The 26,441-nt window shown below is 34.9% G+C and overlaps 1 protein-coding gene across 2 annotated transcripts in view; it reads left to right on the top strand.

The window, feature by feature from the left end:
* LOC140158908 (integrator complex subunit 3-like) overlaps positions 1-25,644 on the top strand; it is a 48,671-nt gene extending 23,027 nt beyond the window's left edge. The window contains exons 22-33 of one of the 2 annotated variants that reach the window (XR_011859835.1): positions 311-407; positions 944-1,003; positions 1,533-1,601; positions 2,225-2,300; positions 3,855-3,968; positions 6,743-6,791; positions 7,204-7,374; positions 8,170-8,270; positions 9,621-9,693; positions 22,786-22,942; positions 23,508-25,149; positions 25,223-25,644. Coding sequence is in view for 1 of the 2 variants with exons in the window: in XM_072182177.1 (XP_072038278.1) it covers positions 311-407; positions 944-1,003; positions 1,533-1,601; positions 2,225-2,300; positions 3,855-3,968; positions 6,743-6,791; positions 7,204-7,374; positions 8,170-8,270; positions 9,621-9,693; positions 22,786-22,942; positions 23,508-23,588 (1,048 nt within the window). In the remaining variant the exon portion in view is untranslated. Of the gene's footprint in view, positions 1-310; positions 408-943; positions 1,004-1,532; positions 1,602-2,224; positions 2,301-3,854; positions 3,969-6,742; positions 6,792-7,203; positions 7,375-8,169; positions 8,271-9,620; positions 9,694-22,785; positions 22,943-23,507 lie in introns of both variants that reach the window. The other variant, XM_072182177.1, reaches the window with a different exon arrangement.
* Positions 25,645-26,441: the final 797 nt, after the last annotated feature.

The following is a 26,441-nucleotide window of genomic DNA, read 5'->3' as shown; positions in this document are numbered from 1 at the left end:
ACATTTCGACCAAGTGTGCCTGGTATGATGAGATACTGATGAAGTTAGAAATGGTAATATCTCATTGTTCAAATTTCTTGCTTTTGTTCTGAGTGGATCGGATCATGGTACATATACAGAATAAACCTGCACATAAAATAGAAAGTAGACCCACGTTAAGAGTGCTATTAGAGCGAAAAAAGTGTAGTGTTGAGGTTTAACTCTTTAATTAACCCTTATTGGGTTTACGTTCTAGTGACCCAAATATGCTGGTATTTCTTATGTCATGGTGCTAACTGATACACAATTTGCTTCAATTCTTGTTTTGCAGTAGTAAACCTGGAGAAAGCAAACTTCATGTTTATGAAGAAGTGTGCAAAAATACAGAAGCTGGAAATCTGTCAACCTGTCTTGTCAAGGATTTCAAGGTAATTTGTTTATCTTTTAAGCTTCTTTTGGTTACTGCATGTTTGTTTGTTTGTTTGTTTGTTTTCTTCCTTAAAATCAAGTATCCATCTGTTCTTTCATATGGCCCAGCAATATATTTCATGTATATTCCAATATGTTGCAACAAGGAAGCTTACTGAGTAGAGATTTCTCAATTAAAATCCGCTCTTTGCATTGGTGGTATCCTCAAATCAGCACTGTGCTTCGTTTTTAAGATAGCAGAAGCTATCTTGATGCAAGTCAATGTTACAATGAGTTACAAGATTGTGTTGCATTGTAGGAAATATATATCACTTTATTAAATGGGAAAAATCACTATATTATAAATGGGCAATAGCATAAATGACAACATTTTGTTTTGAGCAGTCAAGTCCCTCAGTGGGTAAGAGCCCATGTTTGAGCCCATCCAGTTTTGTCAGTTGAATCTGGTGGGAAAGTTGAGCTCACTAGCTTGTAATTCCCCCTTTTGTTATTGGTGATGATAATGCTGAAACATTGCTTTGATTATTTTTTGCAGGCTTGTCAAGAGGAAGATGTCAGGTTACTCTGTCACTTAGTCACTCCCATTTACACACAGGTGAGCATAGGTGCAATTTATTCTAACAGTCTTAGTCCATATGATACTAGGTAATTGCAAGGAGCGTAACACGTTTTTTTGTGACGTAACTTCCATTGGAGATCAGAAAAGCGATTGGCGATATCTGATCAATAGGTGGCTAGCATACCCTAGAGTCAAATCGCAACTATATAGTTAACTTGAAGGCAACTTTGTCGCTACATGGCTAGTCACGCCTGAACGCTGGTAGCGAGTGTGCAAACACTACCAGTGTTTGAACACAAGCGATTTTTGAATCGTGATTTTTGAATCGCATGCAACGATTGCTAGTGTGATATGCCCTTTACTTTTGGGCCAATGGTTTATTATAACTAGTTAATATTTTCTGTATGTTTAACGTATGTATTATGTATGATTATGCTCATTTCAACACTGGAAAATCTAAATTTGGATTCATTGTTGGTTATTCTGGTAAGATTCATTACTGAGTGTTGTGTACAACTCTGGTGTTTTCTCCTTTTATTTATCCGTTTGTGTTTCTGTGTTTTAGTTTCCAGATACATCAATAGAAAGTATGGACTTATTGAATACCATAGTATCTTGTATAGACTCAGCACAGGTATGACAACAAGATTAGGTGCAATGTAAAATATGTAAAGCAGTGGTTGTAATTGGGCTATTTCTGTTGAAATCCATACACCCTCTTATGGAAGACATGATCTTATTCTTCCATGGGAAGCTGCTAGGGGTGATTACCATTAAAGTGCTAAGAGGAGCTGCACTACGGTTGCGCCTTGTAGAAGCAAAATGATTCTGATGTATCTCAGTGGCAGCGGAATAAATGGTTAATGTAAAGGTTTTGAACAAGTTGGAAAGATGCTATAAAAATGCAGACATTTATTTATCACCTTTATCATAGCACAACAATTTTTTCAAGATTCAAATGATTGAAATTGTAAATGGTAACTTGATATTTGAAAATATTACATGCTTTGAGAATAGGCCAGTTACTTTTTAACTTCATACTGTGAATGACCTTGGTCCCTACATAGTAACCATGAAAGTACAAACTTTTTAGGAAATTTCATCTTTTCAAGCTTTTTAAATCTATCTTTTCAAGCTTTTTAAAGCTATCCGGCAACTTGTTCCAGTTTTAGTGCAGGGAATGAATTGTTAATAGTATTTGAGGTACTCTCCTTGTTCATATGTGTTGACCATACAAATGCTTTGATTATTTTTCAGCTGCAAGATTTAATATGTGACATACTACAGGGTAATCTTGTCATATTCAAAAAGGAAACTGTTGCAAGTACATTAGGTAAGTTATAGGGATTATACAAGTTTTTCTGCACAAAATATTTTGTCTAACTAAATCAGCAAAATATTAAGGGATGGGGTATGAACGTTTGGACAGTATTTATTTTGGGACATTGGAGCACATCAGACATATCGAATTGCATTCTGAATACGAAGAATGGCCTTCTGATATCAAATAATTTTGATTTTTTGAAATTCGCAATGTAATACACATTTTACGGCAAATGATAAAAAATTGATATTTTTGATATTTAACAGTACTCGAAGTAAACTTTATAAATCTGATGATTTATACTTAAAGTGTATGTAGGTGGGATAAAAAGCCGACGATCAATTGAAAATTTTGACCTTTCGTATTGAAGATATGGATTTTTTTTCCCAAAACACTAACAAAAATTAGGTCTTTTTGGGAAAAAAATCCATATCTTGAATATGAAAGGTCAAAATTTTCAATTGATCGTCGGCTTTTCCTCCCAGCTACATACACTTTAAGAAAATATCATTAGATTTATAAAATTTACTTCGAGGACTGTTATATATCAAAATTTGAAAAATATCAAATTTTTATAATTTGTCATAAAATTTGTATTATATCGTGATTTTCAAAAATGAAAATTATTTGATATCAGAAAGACATGTTTCAGTATTCAGAATGCAATTCGACACGCCTGAGGTGCTCTCATGTCCCATAAAAAATACTGTCGAAACGCTCAAAACGCTCATTCCAGATCCCTTAATATATAGGCCAATTTAATCATAATAGTATCGCATATATTTCATACATTATTGAAAATACCTCGCTCTGAATTTAATAGTTATCATATGCATTGATTGCTAGTGTAGATGGGTTAACTATGTGTCCGAAGGTTAACTATTTTTCCAACTTTTGAACCTCTGTCACACAATGATAAAAATTCTATCTTCATTTTGATGTCAGATTTTGTCTTAATCAGATTGCATTTACATTTCACATTTGTTCATTTCATCAGCACATCTATGCTTTGCACCCAAAAGGCACAAATCAGAATTTTGATCAATTTTAGGACGTTCTGGTTTGGCAAGTCACTGGTAATCACTTAAACTCGCACTGCAAGACACTGCTGGCCAAATTATCGGCCCTTCAGAACTATTTTGATTGGTTACAAAAGGGGCTGTATCAATGTATTGAGCCAATCAGAGATAAGAATAGTCAGTTAGGCTGAAAATTGTTAGATCTGAAAGCACTACTTTAATTAGTTATTCAGATGATTGTCATATAATGAACCAATCAGTCATTATTAGTCCTAATGCTTTGATTGAAGCGACATGAAGGGATGGGTCACTGTCAAACTACCACTGTTATAACACCAGGACAAGCCAATTGGGCACTTTTTTACCGGAACCATTTAAAAAAAAAAGCTTTGGCTATAATGATCAATTTGACCCAAATGGGGTTTATTTCATTAATCAAATCTGTTTCTTTACTATTTCAAAATTTCCTTAAAGTGTAATATTTTGATGATCATAATCTATAATATCCTTTCACATTTACCATATTTTCCTTGTGTTACAACAGAAAAGACATTAGACTGGGAAACCTTTGAGCAGTACTGTGTATGGCAACTGTTAGATGCCCATGACTTTGAAGTAGAACTATTAATACCCATCTTGCCTAAACTCAACTACAGAGGTAAGTCTGTCCCACCTTTGGACAATGTCCGGGGCAGCTGAGACCTGGGTTTGATCATAGATTAGCAAAGAAAAGGATTACGAGCAGCGGCATCCCTTTGATGCTATGTGTGTTGCACCTAAACACAAAGACAAGATAGTCGTTAATCTTGACAAAAGTGCTATAACTGAATCCCTTCCACTTAATTGCATTACCAGTCGCAAACCAATAGATATTGTACTCTGAGGCGCCATGCAAACATATGACGCTGAGAGGGCTCAGCAAACGCAGGTTTAACACATTCAATGTTGGTGTTACAGATAGTTGTTTATAAATTGGCATGGTGAATATATGCATTTATTTTTTAAAACAACACTTTTTATAGCATTTCTTTGAGTTATCATTTTTTTGATATACAGTCCAACTTCTCTTATCCGAACCTCTTTTATATCGATCTCTCTGTTATCCGGATATGGGATCTTCATAGAAAAACATGTTTTTCATGTTTTGAGAACTTGATTTCATGCACAGAAGCATTTAGAAGTACATAACTATGTGGCATACATAACTCAGATACCATATTTCAGTGTTACTACCCCCATTTTGAGTAACCTTTTGCTGTCTCGATGTTTGCACTTCAGACATTCAATGCAGAATTACATGTATTTCACTTGTCCCATCATGGGTCCCATCATGGCCGGATAAGAGAGGTTGGGCTGTATATTACTGATTTTACATTACCATTATAACTGTGTGCTAGAGACTACTGTTAAGGCCAGAGTAATGGAAAACACATTTGTCCACGACCGAATTTGAGATTTTTTGATATTTATCAACACTTAGATGTATTCTTTCACTTGAAACTGATAAAATACAACTTGCTAATATTTATTCGTATTTTTGCTTGATTTATTTCACTCTTTTCAACTCTAAAAAGACACATGGCTCAAGACAGCTTAGTAAATTGGCGGAAATAATGAGTCAGAAATGCGTGAATGCGAAATATTGTGATTCTGCGATTCGCGTCAGAACGCTGGGCATAACTCTGGCGTATGTCCAACGAGTCAAGGCGCATTCGGTATGTTGTTAACGCCAGCATAATGTGGTGTAAACAAAACAAAAATTTGAAGTCAAAATGCCACTTAGATTTTTTAATTATTTTGAATTTCGGCGCACTGAAAGCAGAGATTATAGATTTATTGGTGCAAAAAGATGCATATTTAGACCATGCACCAGATACAGCTTTTACAAGTGTGAAAGTCTTACCGTTTTAAAATTTAAAGACGTTTTGTGCATAATTTTGACATTTTTTTACTAAAACGTTGATTTCTCAGTGTTCACTTTTCACGATATTCTTGCGATTTTTGTGACAAGATAACTTTCGAAAAATATGTAAGCAAAGGGTAAACTTTTGCACTATCCTTTAGAGTACATCAAAGTCTAGGGAAGGTTTTTCATTTTTTTCAAAATATTTATTTTAAACAAAAATATACACCATTATGTGCAATTTTTAGCTTCATAGAGTGACAAAATGGCTTTTTTCACATGTTTTTTTAATATTTCGAAAAAAGAGACGAATTTCAAAAAAAAAATTAAAAAAAACCTTCCCTAAGTTCATTTCTCTTCTTCATGAAAAGCAAACTGATTTTTTATAACTCTGAACGGATTTTTTTCTAAGTTGTCACAAAAAATTGGGGTAAAAAGTGAATTTTGTGATTTTTCAAAAACTTGAGATTTTTGAACAAATCTGACGTCACCATGGGATTCCTTGACTCATTTCCTTTCCAAAAATGTATAGTTTTATATACTTTGGACATACAATTCAGAAATAATGAAGCTCGAAAAGGTCCATGTTCTCTCCCATTACTCTGCCCTTAAAGTGGACATTTTTGTGCAACATTTATTTTCTCAATTTTTGCATTCCAAGCTGTTACCGCAAAAATAGCAACACGCAAATATATTCCTTTTGTGTATTCACCCATTGCACGGTTCCGCCATATGCGAGGAGAGCCTCGATCTGGCAGCATGCATGAATGGGAATTGAACCAGTCATATAACATTGCGTAAAGTTACGTAATACTTCCTTTCATGTCTATTGCCAGTTCGAGGCTCTCCTTGCATATGGCGGAACTGTGCAATAGGCGAACAGCAATGGAAAGAAAAGAATCACAAATTTTAAAACTTCTGGAAACAGTTCAAAATTGGCAAAATGCAAACAATTAATTGCACAAAAATTTCCACTACTACAGTAATAGGTGATGCTAATCCAACAGGTGCAAGTGAAATATTTAATGGAGATATTGTGACATTTCTGTAGAATTTGGATCCAGATCTTTATCCCCTGCTTTCTATGGTTTGATTCACAGATGATTACATGTTTTAATTAAATAAGGCTTACCGTTGGTCTTACTGGGAGTTATCTTACTATCACAATTGAGATAACAACACAAAATTACTCGGTCCTCCTACAAACACAACAAATTTGACTGGTTTTAATAATTACATGGATAGATATTAATATTAAAATATTCAGTGTAATTGAGTATATTTATCACTCTGAAAAGCTTGTGATTATGTTTACATAATTATTTTGTTATGAATTGATGCAAATTAGGATGCAAATCAAACATTAGATTGGTCATGTGAGGCCTTCTTAAATAAATAATAGTTGATTTGCAGACTTCTTTTGACAACTGTGACCTTTTGACAAACTTTTCCAAAATTTTAAAGATTTGCAAATCATTTTTCCTTATATTAATTTTGTTTCTGTCTTGTTTTGCCTTTTCTGTTCACAGATCATCCAGAAGCATTAGCAAGTATGGTACTATTGTTGAAGCTTGAGAGGTAAAGTTTGTCACTCGCTTGCAAGGATTGTGAACTTTTTTAAATACAATTGTCCCATTTTCCAGTCCCAAAACAATGCCAAATATGGGAAGCTAGACCTTTGACCTTGGTTGTTCAGCAGCATGTAGGGATTTATTGAGAAACTGTACAAGAAATCACATTTCTATCAGCAGTGCAATGTCCACATATTCTGTTGCGCGTACTGCCAGCGTGTGTGCGTATTTCGCACTAGTCTACGCATACAACGCGATCAGATTATGTGTCTAGACCATGTCCACTGACTAAGAATTCTTTTTAGCTTGTGGTTCTAAAATGTATATATTTTGAGGCCTGCTCTCAAGATTGTGTATGTCCCCCTGTATTGTATTATGAGGTTGAAATATGCATACATGCAATGTTTTGTTTTATACAGGGCCTCAATAGAATTACTCAAGCCATTATTTTGTAGGAGTTGTAAGAATGGGGATAGGTTTACATCAGCAATCTTGAGTTACTGGGCACTGCAAGATGAAAGTCACCTTGCTGATCTTACCAAGACATTATTAGTTAGAGCTACCAGTACAGCAAAGAGGTTACGACAAAGGTGAGTGTCTTTGTAATGACATGTAGGTATTGCTTAAGGTTAGCAACTATTTTAAACTGTTTTGGTAGTTCACAGCATCTTGCGAATGGTAGTAGGCTTTGGCAAAAATTGCATTGATCATTTCATAGCGTGTAGAAGAATTCAAACATCACAGATATACTTTTGTAGGTCCTGTGGTTCTTGAGTTATGTTGTAAAGAGGGCTAAAACAACAACACTTTTGCAAAACGTACATAACTCATTAACAACAATAAATCAAGCACGTTTTCAAAGTATATGATTTGTAGAATGAACTTTTGCAAAATCAATTATTTGGCTGCTTCGACCAACAATACGTCGTGTACCCTTAAGTGCTTACGTTAAATTTAGGTTAGAATCCTGAATCAAGATCATTTAACTAAGCAGTATGCTAGGCCTTGTCATGAAGTAATGCTTTTGGTAACTACGTGGTGTCCCATCTCGGCTGCATAATGATAATTATTTCCTTTGCTATCTGATTCTTGATATAGTACAGAAGATTACTGCAACATTTCAGCAGAATTGTGTGGTACAATAGAAGAGTTTTGTGATACCCAATATTAACTTTTATTTTTCTCCAATTAATGTGTCCCATTTACAATGTAGGTGACAACAAAATAGACTGCTTGAAGCAAACAAGGTTAACTGCATTAGTTGCCTTGAGCACAAAAGGGTTAACCGCTAAGGTTTAACATAGACAGTTAACCCTTTTGTGCTCAAGATACAATTATTTTCGCAATGCAGATATAATGAAATTGATATATTATTGTCTTTACAGACAACAGACCAATAAACAATCAGCAACAAACCCTACACCAGAGAAACTGTTAGGTCATTTAGATGCACTCAGGACAACTGTAGCAAGTAAACAAACAATGTGTAAGTATTGTCTTTTTTTTCTTCTTCCTGTGTAAGTGCAGACTTCAAAAAGAAGATAAGCGCACTGCAGTGTGTTGTGCTCTCCGCATCCAAGATTTTGCAGACAGCAAAGTTCAGTGCAAAATATTTACAGTGATGAAGTGCTTTAAAAATACTATAGATGACTGCTGGTTACTTGGCATCCCCCCTTAATGCCAGTCTGAAGGCATCAAGGGATGGGTATTCAGCAGGATCTATCCTCAGCAGGTTCCAATCTCGGCTGGATCTTGGGAAGACGGAGGAAGCTAATTGGTTGAAGTTGCAGTGACCAATCCAGAATCGGGAGCTATGACCTCTGGTGCGGGATTTCGCCTCGTTGAGGTACTCTCTCCATCTGATGTCAACCAAGTTGTAGCGGATGCGAAACATCATGGACATTCTGCTTTGGTGTCGTCTGCTTTGGAGGTCTTTTAGTAGGCCAGTCACACTTGTCCTACGGTCATATTTTCCCATAATTTCCTGAATAAATTTACTCTACAAGTGTAAAAATATATGGCCAAGTTGTTTCACTGTATTCTTTGTTCATGACTGGGCAAAGATTGCTTTTCTGTGGCATTTGTCTTTTTAAAAATAAAAAATTTAAGCAATTGATTGATAGCCAAAACACACTGCAATTTCCCAAGCAATGGCATATGTTACAGACCACCTCGGAGCACCTTGCAGCAGGAATACGCCATGCATTTGTACTTACAATGTGAAATTGAAAATTGATACCCTGAGGAACCCGGCAATATAGAAGAACACTTGTACTTTTCAAGGATATTGCTTGCAATCTAATGTAAATTAATGTAATGTGAATGAAGATGGCAGGTGGAAGTCTTGTTTATGTCTGTCAGGAGGCTCATAACTTGCACATTAATTAATGGGCTTTGAAATTTAAAATGTGTCCGCTTTGATAATCAAAATAGTAATAAGCTTAAAAAGTTAGGTGGGTGGTCAAGTGACAGCAGATAGTCATAGATGGCGGGCAGGTCGTATCCGGCATCCCTGTTAAGTGTTGGTCTTTGTGTCTTGATCTCTAAGGCTTCTCTGATCTTTCGGTTCCAAAAGCTATCCTCCCTACCAATAACTTCTACCGATCTGCTGTCACTTGACCACTCAACGGTTGGTCAGGTGACCGGAGGAGTGTAATCACTACGCTGAATGAAGATGCCGTGATGGCGTCGCAAGCTATGTCTTTGTTCAACTCCCGACTCTGAAAAGCTAACTTTTTAAGCTGATGTCAATATGACAGAGTCCAATTTTATCAGTCTACATGCTGCAAAATTGTAATATTTATCTATCAAATGATTTTTTTGTCTATTTGTTTAGTTTTTAGTCAAGATGCAGTCCTTCAGGGATTACAGCATATCCAAACAGCCTGCTCAGATGCTCAGAAAACAAAGTAAGTGGCTAGTATGTTCATATGGTTACAAATCATTTGCCTCATTACATTGCACATAAGCACACACACCCCCACCAACATCACCCACCCATACATTTGCCATCAAATGAGGACCATGCACACATTGGACCAAAGACATTTTTTTTGTGCATGCACATTATATGTAAAAGTACAGGGCAACTACTGAAGGATGCTACTGAACAAATTATTCACTCATTCATCTCTTCTCGTTTGGATAACAACAATGCACTTCTTTATGGATTACCAGCAAACCAACTCTATCGCCTTCAGAAAATTCAAAACACTGCTGCTCGAATTCTTACTTTCACCAGAAAATATTGCCATATCACGCCAATCCTAAAGGAACTGCATTGGCTTCCTGTCACACAAAGAATTGTTTTTAAACTTATGTTGATTGTATATAAATGTATTAATGATATTGCTCCGTTATATTTATCTGAACTCCTTTTACATTATGTTCCCACCCGCACGCTTGATCTGGAAACATGCAACTTCTTCAAGAAAGAAAATCCAACCGCACATGGGGTGACAGATCATTTGCAATCGCAGCTCCACGTCTATGGCATGAACTGCCTATTTATATTAGAACTGCTAAAAATGTAACTGTGTTTAAAAAGTTGTTAAAACTCATCTTATGTCAGAGACATTCTGTAATTCTTAAGTTATGTTTCTTAATTTAGTTCCAGTTTTCTTTGTCTTGTTAGTTTTTTTTTTTTTGTTTTGTTTTAGTGCCTTGAGCGCTCTTAATTGAGTGGATATGTGCCTTGTCGCTATTATTATTATTATTATTATTATTATTAACTGTGGATTTATCTACCAACCAATAAGGTACTTATTGTAATTTTACAATGTTTTTGATGTATTCATAGTGTGCATCCACGTTTGAAGGTGTGTTTTCATATGAAAGTCTGTGATCGAACGCAAACATCGGCACCCACCCACCCCACAGAAATACATGTAACATTTCCTTTGTGCATGTAGCATTTTGTTTCTTCATCATACACACCTTTTAAATATTTTTTAGGAAACTTTGCTAGAAAATCACAAGAGCAACAGTGCAAATTTATATGATTTCAAATAATGTCTGATTAAGGGTTCATTTAGTGATTTCTTAACGAAAATACAAAAAAGCTTTTTAAATTCAAGTGATTTTAGTATTATTGGAACAAATATACATGTGGCTTCCCAGCATTTGGTGAAAATTAAAGAATCTATATAATGTATTTTAATTGACTTTAAAAATATTTACGTACATGCATGTACTTCCTATTTGCATCAACAATATTAATCATAGACAATGTATATGTCATATTTGTGTACATGTTTATGCACATTACCATTGCAGAAATGCTCATCTCAACCAGTTGAGGTACTTTCTAAAATTCATGGAAAACAAACAGACTCCCAGAAATTACTGCATGCACCTTTAATTGGGTATTTTGTAGTTATTCAGTTGATCATGCGCGAAACAAGCATTTTGAAATCTTAAACCTTTTAAAATGAGAAACATTGAAGGCAATAGAAAAAGAAGACACATGAAGGAATCAATATGGATAAGAAACAGGGGCAAGCTATTTCTCAATAGGGATTGTGGTAACTAATTCCTCATGCATATATTTGACCATTTGCTAAAAACCCCATCTATGTCTAGAACCAACAAAGCTGGTCATTTCAATTTGAGAAAGTTCTATGATACAGCATGGAATTATGAGGTATAGCATCACCTATAATTGGATTTGTCTGAGAACTTTTGAACTATGTCAATCATTGTGGTACTTTACCTTTTGCTGCAGGTAATATTGTTTTGGATGTAGGCCCATCAATTAAATTGTGCATGTATGGCAATGTCAGTATATGCAAGGATATTTTCAATGGATACGCATTTTCAATATAATTATGTTAATCCCTGGATTTGTTTTTGTTCAATCAACTCGCACAAGGTTATGCAAAAGTTTGGATCCACGCTTAAAACTCCAGGCTATATTGTTTGGAGTAGGTCGTTAACAAATTCCTGACTATGTGCAAACCTATTTGCAAAGACCTTTCGCACTACCTGATTTGGAGGAGTTTAATGCGTAAACATGAAGTCGGGTTATGATTGGACAATTGAATCACATCATCATCACGTCAGCACCTCATTTGCCGGAACAATCTGCATAGCATTGCCTGATGCTGGTATGACCTAATTCTACTTACGCGATCAGTCAGTCAGTGTGAAAGGTCTTTGCAATATAGTGTAGTACATCCCTAGTTTATTCAAGTTGGTTGTGTTCTGATATACACCAGAAACATGTTTTGATATGCTGCATGCATCATTTGTGTTGCACATGTAGAAATGATATTCCACATATTGTGTGCGAACTCGGGTTTCTTATTTACTAGTGTGACCTAATCTGTTTAATATCACAGTTGGTGAAATTGAAATACCATGTTCCACCTAAAAAAAATGGGGGGGGGGGATGAACCTGTGTTCACAGGCCGGAGTGCCCATCTCTCTTTCGAAGCAATTGGACCAGACTCCTCCATGTAATGATACTGCAGTGCAAGGTATTCGCTACACCTCCTCCACAGCGAGTTCTTTACCATCTTAAACTTGTGTAAATCACTGAGGTGCGCACCAGTCATAGTACGCAGATTGCAATTGCCGTAGCATCCAACTGCGTGTACACTACTCTGATGTTATGAGTCTTATACATTTTGAAGTTTTCTGAAGTTACAAATCTCCTTGTGGGTTTTTGTACTCAATAGCTTATGGTGGGAGTGGGATGGGAAGGCGGAAAGTGGGTAACATTTTGAATGTCATTTGCAGGAGTAAGGTGGGGTACAATTTTCAACTTTTATGTGATATGCTGATATTAGTAATTGTCATGTGTGTGCAACATTATACATTAAAGTAACCTCAAGGTCATTATGTCATCTTGAGGTCGAATAATGAAAGTATGTTTTACTTGAAACTTGCAAATCATTAACAGTGGCAAGTTTACTTAGAAATTCACTCACCTGACTTGATATTTTACTTGTCCTGCACTTTGCACACATTTATTCACCTTTAACCTACAAAGTTATGGTGCGGTAGTCACCAGATAAGGTATCTAGCATGGTGTACTTTTTTTAAGAGGCCACTTGTAGTTCATGTAGGAGTATCAATTTGCATAATTTTAATAGTAAAAAGGCTGCTTGGATGAAGTGATCTGATTCTGATATTCACCATAAACAACAGCACTCTGTGCTTTAAAGCACCATATAAATTGTTGAAATAAATAAATAATTATATCTCCCATTTTAAACCTACAATCAAGTGCAAATTTCCCTGGGACACTTGTTCATATTTCGCGCCCTCTGTTCAATAAAACCGGTCATATGAAGTTCACCATGTGATATTTTATTTGTATAGTTTCCAACCTATTTGAATCCCCTCCTCCCCACCAACCAATGTTGGAGCAAAAATATAGGCCATTTACAAAATGAGGCGTTTGGTATACAACATTGAATAAAGTGCTTGGGAGGTCATTGAACTATGAAAGTGTCCCAGCAAATTTGCACTTGATTGTATAGGGGATGCGAAAAAATAATCTATTAATATCAATAAAATCGCCATAACTCTCGAACGCGTTGCTCGATTTTCATAATTTTTCAGTGATGTCAAGATAATTTCATTATGCATTACATGATAAGCCAATTTTAAAAAAAATTATTAAAATAAACATTTTTTTTTAATATCTAACCCTGCCATGCATGCATTTTTCAAGGAATATTTGACACATTGATTGCTTATATTAGAGTGGACATATAAATTCTCCTTTGGTAGAATTTACAAACATAATAAAAGCAAACCAAATAAGAAATTAAGAAAATATAGAAATAAATAGAACAGAATCATGATGTTTGTCTCATCATTGATCTTTCAAACTCATTACCCTATTTCAAATGCTATTATCGGAATGCACGTTAAACTCTTTAATATAGGCCTTCAACTACCCATCACAGACACGCTAATTCAACGTAACAATGCCATGCCAAAAAGTGTATATACAATTATATATACAATTACACATTTTAAATGTGCTTATTATTGGTATTCAAAAATAAAAAAGAGATAAAGAGCAGGATTTAAAAGTAAACATATCGGCGACAATGAGCTTCGAACCGTAGCCCTCATGATCAGAAGGCAGTAAGCAAACCACTACACTATGGTTGAGCTGTTGATATTCATGCGAATTTATTTATAACAAGGATAACAAGAATTAATGACGCAATAACGGTCTACCAGAATAATATAACTTAAAAAGTAATATATATTTACTTAACGTTATGGTAGACCGTGCTCATTTGGCTTAAATGGAGGAATAATTACCAATAAACATATCAAAGTTAGGAAGGTATGTATAATGTGACCGTGTATATTCAAAATATATGTTAGATAAATGCTGAATACGACCAAAACATGAGTTTTAATGAATGATTTCATTGGATCGAAGCTTCGATAACACAATACAGTAGCATTGCAATGATAGGATTAAATACGCTGAAATCGAGTGCAATTGTCATCAGTCTCCGGTGGCATATAGTTACTGGCTTTGCTTCTCGCCCCGAGATCTCGAGTTCGAATCCATGTAATGCTATTTTTCTTTCTTTCTTTTTTATTCTTTTGTCTTTCTTTCTTTCTTTCTTTCTTTCTTTCTTTTTTCTTTCTTTTTTTTCTTTCTTTCTTTTTTCTTTCTTTTTTTTCTTTCTTTTTTTCTTTATGTTGCCAATTTACATTTACATTTATCAATGAACTAAAGGGAAACAATTGTTTTGTTTTATGATTTTTTTTTGTTATTTCAGTAGGTATTTTTAACTGATTGTACTCTATATTTCCAATATGATTTAATTTTGATTAGTTTTAAATTGTTTTAAAAGTGAATTTTGAGATAATTCGCTTATAATAGCAATCATGTGTCAAATATGCCTTAAATAATGCATATATTACAGCGTTTTGATACCTAAAAATATTTAGTTTGACAAAAAATTACAATTAAAGTTACCAAAATATGCTTAATGTTATTTGTTTTAAATTAGTGAAAAAATCATGTCAATCGAAGCAGCAGCGTTTATGAAGTTATGGTAATTTTACTGAAAGTAATAGATTATTTTTGTCTTCTTCAATACAATCAAGTGCAAATTTCCCTGGGACACTTGTTCATATTTCGCGCCCTCTGTTCAATAAAACCGGTCATATGAAGTTCACCATGTGATATTTTATTTGTATAGTTTCCAACCTATTTGAATCCTTCCTCCCCACCAACCAATGTTGGAGCAAAAATATAGGCCATTTACAAAATGAGGCGTTTGGTATACAACATTGAATAAGGGGTGCGGGGAGGGTCATTGAACTATGAAAGTGTCCCAGCAAATTTGCACTTGATTGTAGTTGCTCACTTGGCTGACATGTTAGTGGTTGCCCTGTATATATGGGCAGCTGAGCAGGGGATTCTGCAAGGCCTGGTAATTAATTGAAAGGGTCAAAGGTCATTTCAAGTTCAACATACATTTCATTAACTTTGCTCGATTTAATGAAGATCAGTGACATCTGTATGTTTTGCAACATAATTGAAGGTCATATCAAGACTTGGGGTCATATGCGCATCAGTCACACAAATTAACCAATTTAAAAAAAAAGTTGTTGCTTAAAAATCTTAATTTTTGGAGAATGTTAGATTTTTATTTTAAATGACTTTAGTGAACCTAGGTTTGGCATTGCACAACTAAGGATACAATTTACATGTTCATTTACTGTATTCTGAGAATATGGAAGTAGCAGAATAACTACTTCCATGCTGAAAACAAAATGAGAGGGACCTCTCTGTAAGAATGCCATACCATACAAGCCATGTGCCATAATGAGCTAGGTATTATATAGTCACACACAAATTGTAACTGAAATATGAGCAGCTGGGTATTATATAGTCACACCCATATTTTAACTGAAATATGATCAGAAGTTGGAGGAGGAATTATAAGTGGATCTCCAACCTACCTACATGTACCATAAAGCTCCCAAGTTCTGAAAATAATGATATCTGTCATTTTAGAAATATAAGAAGTAAAAGGTATTGCATATAAAAATATTAACCTTTTACATGTTTGTGCTTAAAAATGATTCACTTTTGAGAAGTTTGACATCCAAAAAAAAACCTTATTGCAGTTATCTGCTACAACCCAGGTCTTAACCAAACTAGGGAGTGGGACTATACCTGCAAATTCATAATCTACCTGCTTTCAATTTTTCTGTGAGAGAAGTACCTGGATTTCAATTCAATGGTACCATTAGACCATGCAAGGGTTTAGTCATGGCTAGGACTCCAATTTCCTCTCTTAATTACTATGCTGGTGTACCAAGTGGACTAAGGTACTGCCACCCGTCCCAAGTCAGGGGCAGTAGCAGCTAGTTCAGCAGAATTGACAATACAGAAATTATGCTTACCTGGGCTTGATTAGCTCTAAAGCTGTGTATTTTATGAAAACGTAGATGAAGATCAAGCCAGGCTGCGGTCACCTGGTTATAGCATTTCACTTGTACAAAACTGACAAAAATTTTGACTCTCTTCTGAAAACAATTTGATATTTAGAGTTTCTTGCTTTGATGATTTGATTTGTAAATGAATGAATGAATAAATAGATAAATTAAATAGATAAATAAAATAGTTACAATTAGTAATAGAGATAATTATAACAATAATGATATATAATATAATAATAACAAAAGCAACCACAGTAATAATAATTTAGTAACCACAAAAGTCATATAATTATAGGTTTTATATACTATGCCATTACATTAGGCCATAAATAGTTTGAATATATATCAGTTTAAATTATATTTTTTTATTTTATAACATGCTATTTCTACTATTTTAAGGTTACAATGAGTGGCTAACAGTATTGTACACTAAATTTTCCACAAAAAATTAAAGCATGAGCATTTAAAATGCCAAAGAATTGTTGAAGATGCACTTTTGTTGTGACTGAAAATGTTAAAATCTGACTTTAAAAAAAAAAAAATCTGAATTTGAAATCTGAAAAAAAAAATTAGGGTCGGTATTCTTTTGTACACTAAAAAACTTTTCCAGAATTTTCAAAAATCGGACCGGTCGGGTGAGGGCAACACAACAATTTTTTTTTTGGCCTTATTATTATGCAAAAAGGAGCCCCCAAGAAGTTTTGTATTTTGTGTGCTTTTCCCCCATAAATGTTTAGTTAGAGGAAAGTAATTAGTATCCTGAAAGTACTCAAAATCATGATATTGAAAACCTAGGAATGCAGTCTTCTTACTTAAAGGCCCATTCAGTGATTTGCTCATCCGGATGATCATAAAAATCATCAAAATTCAGATGTTGGTACCTTTGTCATTGTCATAGCCTGCTGGTTCAGCCGAAAGCTGTGTATTTAAGACAAAATAAGATATTTTACATGAATCTGTAATTATTAGCTACATATATTTGAATGGGGCTTCAACTTCATCAATACTACTGTTTTCTTTGTTTTTTGCCAAATCTTTCATTTCAAAAAATACCAAATGACAATTTGAATGACTTATCCTTCACTTTTAAGCAATTTATAAACAATTTTAAGTTTTTTATACTTTCGCTGGGATCACTGAATGGGTCTTTAAATTTGATTTCCCCCTTGAAAATACATCTTCAGTGTACATAATACATGTTTATGGAGCACAGCAAAACAGGAAAAACATTACAAATTGACACGGCGTGGTTGACTTGATATGATTTCAAAAGTGACCAGGGACCTGGACTGATGAAAGCAAGACTTCCATCAGTGTTTTAGTTAGATTTAATTATGTTACAGGATATGCCAACAGTTTAGGGTACATGATGGCAGGGACAAGGTTCTTAATGTGTAAGAGCAGTAGTAGTAGAGCTATTATAGTAGCCACTTGTAACCTAATAAACCTAAAGGAAACTGTAATTTGCCAGAGGGTGTTAGAGATTACATGCCTTATACAACAGACAGCACTGATCCAAGCATGTAATGCTTGCTGCTACGCTGCAAGTCAAGCAACACATTGATTTCATCAGATCATAAATCACAACGGCCAGCCTGCCAGCTGATAAGTACATTGCTTTCCATGCTTGGCTATTTCAGTAATGATAAGAAACAAAGGACGGAGATTACTGGAACCCTGGTAAAACTTTTCCCATGTGGGTATGGGTGAGGGGATGATAAAGTGCATGGCAGCCAAGGGATGTGGAACTTGAGCTAATGCTGGTTCTTGCAGCTAGAGCTTGCTTTTTTACTTTCCATGATGTATCTGTTAATATCACTGTGATGATAATAGAAAACATAATAAAACATAGCAAAAAAGTAGTCACAAAACTTTTAGCACTATCATCCAGGGTTGATGATTTAAATTTTTTTTTTAAAAGTAAAGTAAAAAATTGATTTTTTAAAATTTAATCAGATTTTTTTTATTTATATCAATTTTTTTTAATTCCAAGAACTGCTATACTCCATGATAAATTCAAAAGAGACCGATGGAATGCTAGACATGCGCAATCCTATCAGGTATTTACAAAAATTCAAAATGTGTTTTTACGAGGGGCGGTCAATAAGTTCGTAGAACAAGGTACTTGAAAGAGTACTAGCCAATTTCTTTCAATCTCTCCCTTGAGCATGGTCAATACATACCTTAATGTACCCGTCGCAATTTTTCTTGAAACTTTCTATGTCAACAAAATGGAAGTCTTCCGATAGCTCCTTGAGCCACTCTTCAGTGAAGGCTCACCAGCATTGATCACCAGCAAACCTGGTATTATGAAGGTAGGACTTAAAATTCTAAAATAGGTTTCACTAACTGAAGGCCATATCTGAACCACAATATGGTTAGTTTAATAACTCTGTCGTGAATGGCAGCTTGATAAACTAAGAATAGCGTACAGGACACATTCCGAGAACAGCCACATTCCTACCATCAACCTTCTTCACACGATGGCTTGCCTCAATTTTGCTATAAAAATTGTATGATATATGCCTATAATTGTACTTTCATTTGGCAAATGATCTGTCATCAAGACTATCCCTGGATCTCAGAAACAGCGATGAAGACCTTGCACTACGGTGACCGAATGATGATCTTCTTAGGGGTGTGAGATCCAGGTGCTTCCACTAAATTCACCTATATTTCCAGTGATTAATGTATGCCTTATCACCGTTAGCCACGTATAAATTAAACTTGCCTTGGTCCTCATTCTAAGTGTATAGAAGGTGTGGACCTGAATATGTCAACTGGTATCAATTTTGTACATGAAGATTCTGGGACCCCATCTAGAATACACACTGGGATACCCAAATGTTAATGGATTAATATTGAAAACACATTCATCAGAGTTGTCATATTTTGTGGTTATCTCATCTTTCTTATTTGGCTCTTTATTCATTATCAATGCCACTGTACCAGCGCGTATATCATTAGTGGTGACGTTAGCAAGTCTTTTGGACCTTGGATGATCTTCAAGGACGCTTATTCCATTCTTGAACTCTAAGAACCATTTCGTTGCTGTTGAATACGAAGGACTTCATTGCCATTTACAACAACTGTACATTGTTAAAGTTTATTTGAGTTTTCACCACCGTCGGGAGAAATTTCCATGATGACCCTGTATTCACTTCTGGTAGTACCTGTGAATTCATGGAGGTAGGCTTCCTCTGAAGAGTGTCCTGCCCATATACAGTGATGCAAAAATATAATATCTTTGTAGTCATGTTTTGAAGGAACAAGCTTTCAAATGAGACCAAATTCAATACCGTGCAACAAAGTAACATACCGAGTTCTACGAACTTTTTGACCGGCCCTCGTACATGTGAAAATGTCAAAGAAAACATTTGGCAAAAATCATGGGAAAAAACCTACACCTTGAAGATAAATTTATAGCAATAGATAAAATGTCATCATAGAGGTATTGTAATTGTATCCAAAAGTTGTAGAAGCAATAGAAATGAAGTAAAACAGTCACTTTAAGAATTAAATTAACTTAGTCTATCAAAAATGGTAAAAAATTAAAAAGTTGATTTAAATCTTGACTTTGAAAGTGACAGGGATTTGCGGACAGCCGTTTGAAACTAGGGGTCTTTCAATTGTGAAAAATTTGAAGAAAAATAATGAAAAAACAGGATCATTCAGTGAGATTATCAGAAATTTCCCCAAAATTTTTGATATTTTGAAAAAAGGGGGTCTTTTCGTGACAGGAAAACCAAAAAGGGGGTCATTGGGTGAGAGGGAGTTCAGTAAAATAAAAAGGGGTCATCAGGTGAGAGGGAGTTGAAAAATGGGGGTCAATGTGGCCGTACAAAAGACCACAAACTTCAGGTGAGTGTAACATGTTACACTATGCAATTTCACACAGCATAATCTGTTTCAATTTGAAAGTTTTCAAATTGCATCAAATTTTGTTTAATCATTGTTTCAACAAATTCTCCACAAATGTCCATATCAGTTAGTATTGATTTTTGTCTGTGATCAAAGTATAACCATTCAAAGAAGTAGGGACTTTATTTGGGAGGTGCTATATTAAAAACCATAGAAACTAACCGATCTTATGATTAAAATGTTTGCACCTTTTTGTTTTTAGTGTATTGCCATAATATGTTGTTTTGATTTAAAGTGAGTTATTATTGAGCAGCTGTCATGATATCTGCATTGGAGTTAGGCCAAAAAAATGATTGCTGTGTTGTGATAAAAGGGGAAAAATCAGGACGGGTCGTCGGTTGGTCGGTCGATTTTGTTTTTCACTCTAAAGATTTAACTTCCAAGAAAAATAATAATGCATCTTTGGCCATATGCCATCTTGATGTCGACAAGTGGCAATTTTACTTTTGTGTATATTGACTTTGTTGAATACTGTTTTAATAATTCTTCTAGTTTTAATAAAACCTGTTCCATTTTCAGCAAAAAATCTGAGATTTTTGTGAAACGGTCCACTTCTAAATCTGGGCTATTGAAGTTGAAATCCATACACTCCCTATGGAAGATATGACCTTAATCTCCCACACAGGGATGTAGATTTCAAATGGAGCCATACATTCAGATAACCCCATTTGAATTCACACTCCCTGTGTGGAAGATTAAGGCCATGTCTTCCATAGGGGATGTATGGTTTTTAACTGGAATAGCCCAATGACACCAATAATGAAATTTGGATACAGGGCAAAATTGAATGGAACTTGGGTTTAAAATGGTTATAAGTTTGCAACTGGATATGGTAAATTTCAAGTTGTCAAAATTTGACAATTTAAAAATGGTTGACTTTGCAATCGGTGAATCGGTTGGATTATACCAGGTCAAAAAACATTAAAAGGATCAGAATTTAACAAATCTAACTATACTGATTACTGATTTGCATTCTTTCTTTAATCTCTTCTATTCTGATGATGCTGACCAAAGTTTATTTCATTGTTATGGCACTTCATTATCGATAATGGAGGTGTTCTATTGCCTGAACCTTAGTAAATGAAACAACACTCATCTGATTTACAATGTTAATGCTATTTTGAAAAATGCTAATAAATAAGTGTGCTTTTTTTTAGTATTGTACATATACTTGTAAAAGCTAGCAGTCCGTGTGCCCTGTGGAATGATCCCATATCTAGTTGTCTTTGATCCATGGAAGGTAATCAGATGTATCAGCTTAATCACTGAGCTCTTTTCCCTGGAGTAATGACTCAAAAAGGAGTTAGAAAAACATGGAATATGTTACAAATGTATTTGGATGGATGACTTATATTATAGTCATGAATCACTGAATTGGGTTCTTGCTTTACTGAAACATTGGAGATACAGTTGCCTCAAGAGAGTTGTGAAGGGGGATCATGTCTGTTATAGAAAACTTTTGCCATCCCAATGAGTTGAGTTTTGATGTGGAAGGCCAAAACATAAATGGCTGCAGGTGGATTGGGTTTGGTGTCAATCACATATGAGTGACCATGCACTGTTTTTATTCTTGTCAGACTTGTTTTGTTTTCCCCTGAGGTGAGATAACCATAACATATAGATTTTTTAGACTAGACAAATGTTCCATTCAGGATGTACCAAAGTGTCAAAGGTCATACTGAGGTCACTGAAGTCAAGTCATATTTACTGAGTTAATCTGGAACATGGATTTTCCATGGACTCAAGCGTGTAGCAAGCAAACATACACACATACAAACAATATGTGATAATACCAGTATAAACCTGTTCTTGTGTTGGATAAATTAGTTCTAAAAAGATCAAAGGTTTCATCTAGTTCATGTGGGGCCACATTTGTTCAAATCATTTTAAGTATACTATATGTACACCTATTTGCAAAACACCTTTCGCATTGCCTGATTTGGCACAGTTTATGGCGTAAACATGAAGTCGGGTTCTGATTGGCTAATTGAATCACGTCATCACATCAGCACCTTATTCGGCGATCAATCTGTGTAGCATCGCCTGATGCAGGTGTGACCTAGTTTTTACGTGATTGGTGGAAAAGTGCGAAAGGTCTTTGCAAAATGGTACATTGACAAGAAACTTTTAAAAGGGTATACGATGTATTGTTGGTGAAGCAGCAGAAAAAAAGTAGTTCACAGCATCTTGCGAATGGTAGTGAGCTTTAGCAAAAATTGCATTGCTCAATTCATAGCGAGCGTGTAGAAGAATTCAAATATCACAGCTATACTTTTGTAAGTCCTGTGGTTCTTGACTTATGTTGTAAAGAGGGCTGAAACAACAACACTTTTGTAAAACGTACATAACTCATTAACAACAATAAATTAAGCAAGTTTTCAAAGTATATGATTTGTAGAATAATCTTTTGCAAAACACCAAAGTGTTATTTTTCAATAATATATTGATTCAGATAATGAAAATCAATTTTTTTGGGCTGCTTTTCAGTACATGTATATCATAGGTTAACAAGTAAAATCTAAATTTGAAAGAATTTAATCATAAAATTGGTTTAGAAATTTATATTGATCACATTTTTGTATCTTAGCCACTTGCTATTGCTTTCAAATCAATAAACTTTGTGCATATTCCATCCTTTTCTGCAACAGGTTCAGCGACCTCTTTGCACTAGCTGATGAACTGGATGATATGTCATCACGTACAACACGCAGCCGCTTGGCCAGGCGGTCCCCAGGGAGTGCTAGTCCCAGGGGGCGCAAGTCTGTACAGAACAACGAACCAGAGTCTTCATCAGAGTCGGAACAGGTATGTTGCATGAAAAAAAAAAGATTATCAATAGCAATTTTATGTAATACTTCTATTTCTGGAAATGTACTGGATGTCCCAGAATTTGTTACGTATAGATTTCTGTACCCAAAAAAGTTTCCTGTTTAAGAATCAATCATCAGATCCTTTACTTCCTCTGAAATGCAATCAATAAAGCTAAGGCCCCCCCAAAAAAGGTTTGTCTCAAAGCTTGCGCTTGTTGTAAAATCGCGCGATTTGAATAAAAAGAAATGCAGAATTTTGTTTTTATTTCCAAAAAAAATTTTTTTATAGTTTTTCCCGGAAAAATTCGGCGATAACCAGCCTTTTTTTGTTAAAATACCATAAAAATACCAAGTCGGGAATAAAAATAAATTAAAAAAAATATCGAGTTTCGCATTTGTTTTCAAACCACTCGTGAGCTTTGAGACAAACCTTTTTTTTTGGCCTAACCTTGGTCAAGTGTCAAAGGTCAAATAAGGGTAATTGGAGGTTTTTTGTTTTGTTTCAATCATATCTCTAATTGGTATCATTTTGTTTATTATTTTCTTTTCTTTTTTCATAGGATGATGAAGTGATCATTACAAAACCTAAACCAGCTAAAAGGCGGAAAAAATCTACAGCAGTCGGGTCTGATAGTGACTAACACACAAGAGAGAATCATCTAAGGCTATGCATTATAGGCAACACACATGTCATCCGTAGAAGCAGATTGACAGTGAGAATCTGAATTCCATTGCAGTTCAATCTAGTCATCGAAATTGGTTGAGTGTGTGAATATATGAAGCAGCTGTCATGGGTATGTTTTGCAGCTACCTGTGACTATATGGTGTGGTGAGGCAATTGAAATGAAATATCTTGCCAATGGAAGCAGCACCAGCCCCACCAGGCTCAGTGCAAGGGTGTCAGGATAGTTTTCCATGTCATACACATCCATTTCAGGAAATGCTGCGCCAATGGCGTATTTAGCTGGAAAGAATGGGTATCAGTCGCATTGGATGCGGCAGTTAACGGACTATCCTATCTCGTGTTAAAGTTGATTTTTTGAGCAGCATGTTCAAACTTGTACACAACATGGTATCATACATTGTATGATCACCTGAGTTGCATTGAAATCAGTGGTTATGTGAAGCAGATGTGGTGGGTTAAGTATGTTTTGAAATAGCTGGATGGAAAAAAGCGGTTTGAAAATTAAACCCTTGCAATTGAAAATGCAGCTTTTTTTGTAGCATAATAATAATTGATATGGGGTCAGAGCCAGAAATAATTTCCAAAGACATTGAATAAATACTACAACTGGTTGTTGGTATTCACAATATGAAAAAGTGAATGGAAAGTTATGTGCATATTTTATGAAGCTGGCAATTGTTATTGACAACTCTTCAGATGTAAGCAACTACATATCTTACACAGTTCTTATCCTACACAGACATGCATATGTCCTATGCCGGATTGTGTTTGTGATGCGATACAGAGATGTGTAAAAGGCAGTCAACTTATTAATTTAAGTTGGCTGATGTTAGTCTAGGTTTTCTGTAATATGTATGTCACAGACCAACAGCCTCAGGATCAGGTGGAAGTCATGTTTTATTCATGTCATAAAAGCATTTTTTTTCTGTGGTCTACATCATAGTTTGCTCTTGATTTGTCCCAGACAAGTAGACATAGCACAATGGGGAAAGTCTTTGAGCCAGTCCTACCAGTGCCAAGGATAATCATTTAAAAAAATTAACAGTTAATAAGCCATGTGTGAGCATGATAAACTCAAGATCTCATCAAGAACCACTATATCAATACTCAGTTTCTCCTTGTTAGACAAAGCGATAAGACTGGCAGAGCATGGACTCTCTAAAACCCTGTGTATAAACTTATGGAAAATCTACCATATCGGATTGTCATCCATTAGCATTCAAAATTGTGACTTTGGGCCACAATGTCATTAGCTTTTAGGAAATAGACCAGATTTGTTGGACCTGCCTTATTGGGGACACCTTGTAAACCAATTTGTAAATTTGTGTAAAACAGCATTCAGTTCCAGGTGGAATTATTATGAACAAATTTGATATAGAACTCTTTTTCTACAATTTTGGCATACAGTGTTCTCAGAATCAGCTTGCAGTTTGTATGCTCAATGTGTTTGTTAAAATAATCAAGTTGGGTCGAATTTTCTATTATACGAGGGTCATTCAAAAAGTTCTACCTGTTGGGTTATAGATTTTGTTTTGTTAAAGGTAGCTACTTGAAAATTTGCATACATATAGTTCGTAATGTCACCTACAGGTGGTGAAAAAATCATGTCAAGACCATTTTCAGATTTTTGTTGGTGACCTGAAAACCACAGTAAGATATAGTTCACCGGAAACGGTCAAAACATGTACAATATTTACAAAGGCGTCTCAAGTAAAGTGTGTTGAAGATCCCATGATTATTCCATTTGGTCATGTTATACAGTAAACACTGTATAAAACACAAGAATAATCATAAAATTATATGTACTGGTTAAAAGGTTGCCACAAACTGAAAATGATGGACATTAATATGCACAAAACCAATAGAACAAATAGCCAGTGTAATAAAATTAGTATAAATGACCACAAACACAGTTTATGAAGATATTGACTTTAATAAAACATGATGTAAAATGGTAGCATTATGTCGCTTTCTTTGGAATAAAATACCACAATAGATCACAAAGGAATTAAATTTACATTTTGACTGAAAATGTGTTATAGTAGCTTGAACTTTTGTATTTTATCTAAAAGCGCAGCTAGAAAAGTCACGCTGTAGGGATGTACACTATGCTGATTATCAATACCTGAGATGTTACAAGATATCCCTCTAAAAATTGGAATTCTGGGTAATTTCTGTCCATCAACATTTTACTTTTTCAGTCACAATATCCAAAGATGCGTCACCGTTTCTGGTGTACCATATCTTACTGTGTTTTTCAGGACACCAACAAAAATCTAAAAATGGTCTTGACATGATTTTTTCACCACCTGTAGGTGACATTACGAACTATATGTATGCAAACTTTCAAGTAGCTACCTTTAACAAAACAAAAGCTATAACCAAACAGGTAGAACTTTTTGAATGACCCTGGTATAATTCATTTGATTGGTGTGTTCCACATGACTATCATATTTATCATCACATCATTGTTGATGGCATCTTTTGATGGTAACAAGTGCAAGAGTCATTTGATTGGTGTGATTGTACCACATGACTATCATATTTACCATCATATCATCCTTGTTGATGGTATAGCATGTGCAATGATTGTACATGTGTGATTTTATTCCTCGCCAGCCGCAACAGAACATATCACTATAAATTGCATATTTACCATATATGTATTCACTTAATTCAAAGTATTTTGTTGTGAATCATTGCAGCTTTCAGGTAGTTTTATAATGAATTATTTACATCAAATGACAGGAATTTATGATTATGTATTGGAATGCCTCATTGAAAGATGGATTGTCTTATTCAAGTGTGT

This window comes from Amphiura filiformis, chromosome 8 (genome assembly GCF_039555335.1).
Source record: "Amphiura filiformis chromosome 8, Afil_fr2py, whole genome shotgun sequence".
In the NCBI taxonomy this organism is placed as follows: Eukaryota; Metazoa; Echinodermata; class Ophiuroidea; order Amphilepidida; family Amphiuridae; genus Amphiura; species Amphiura filiformis.
The sequence above is the reverse complement of the archived record's forward strand: the minus strand, read 5'-3'. Positions and strand labels throughout refer to the sequence as shown.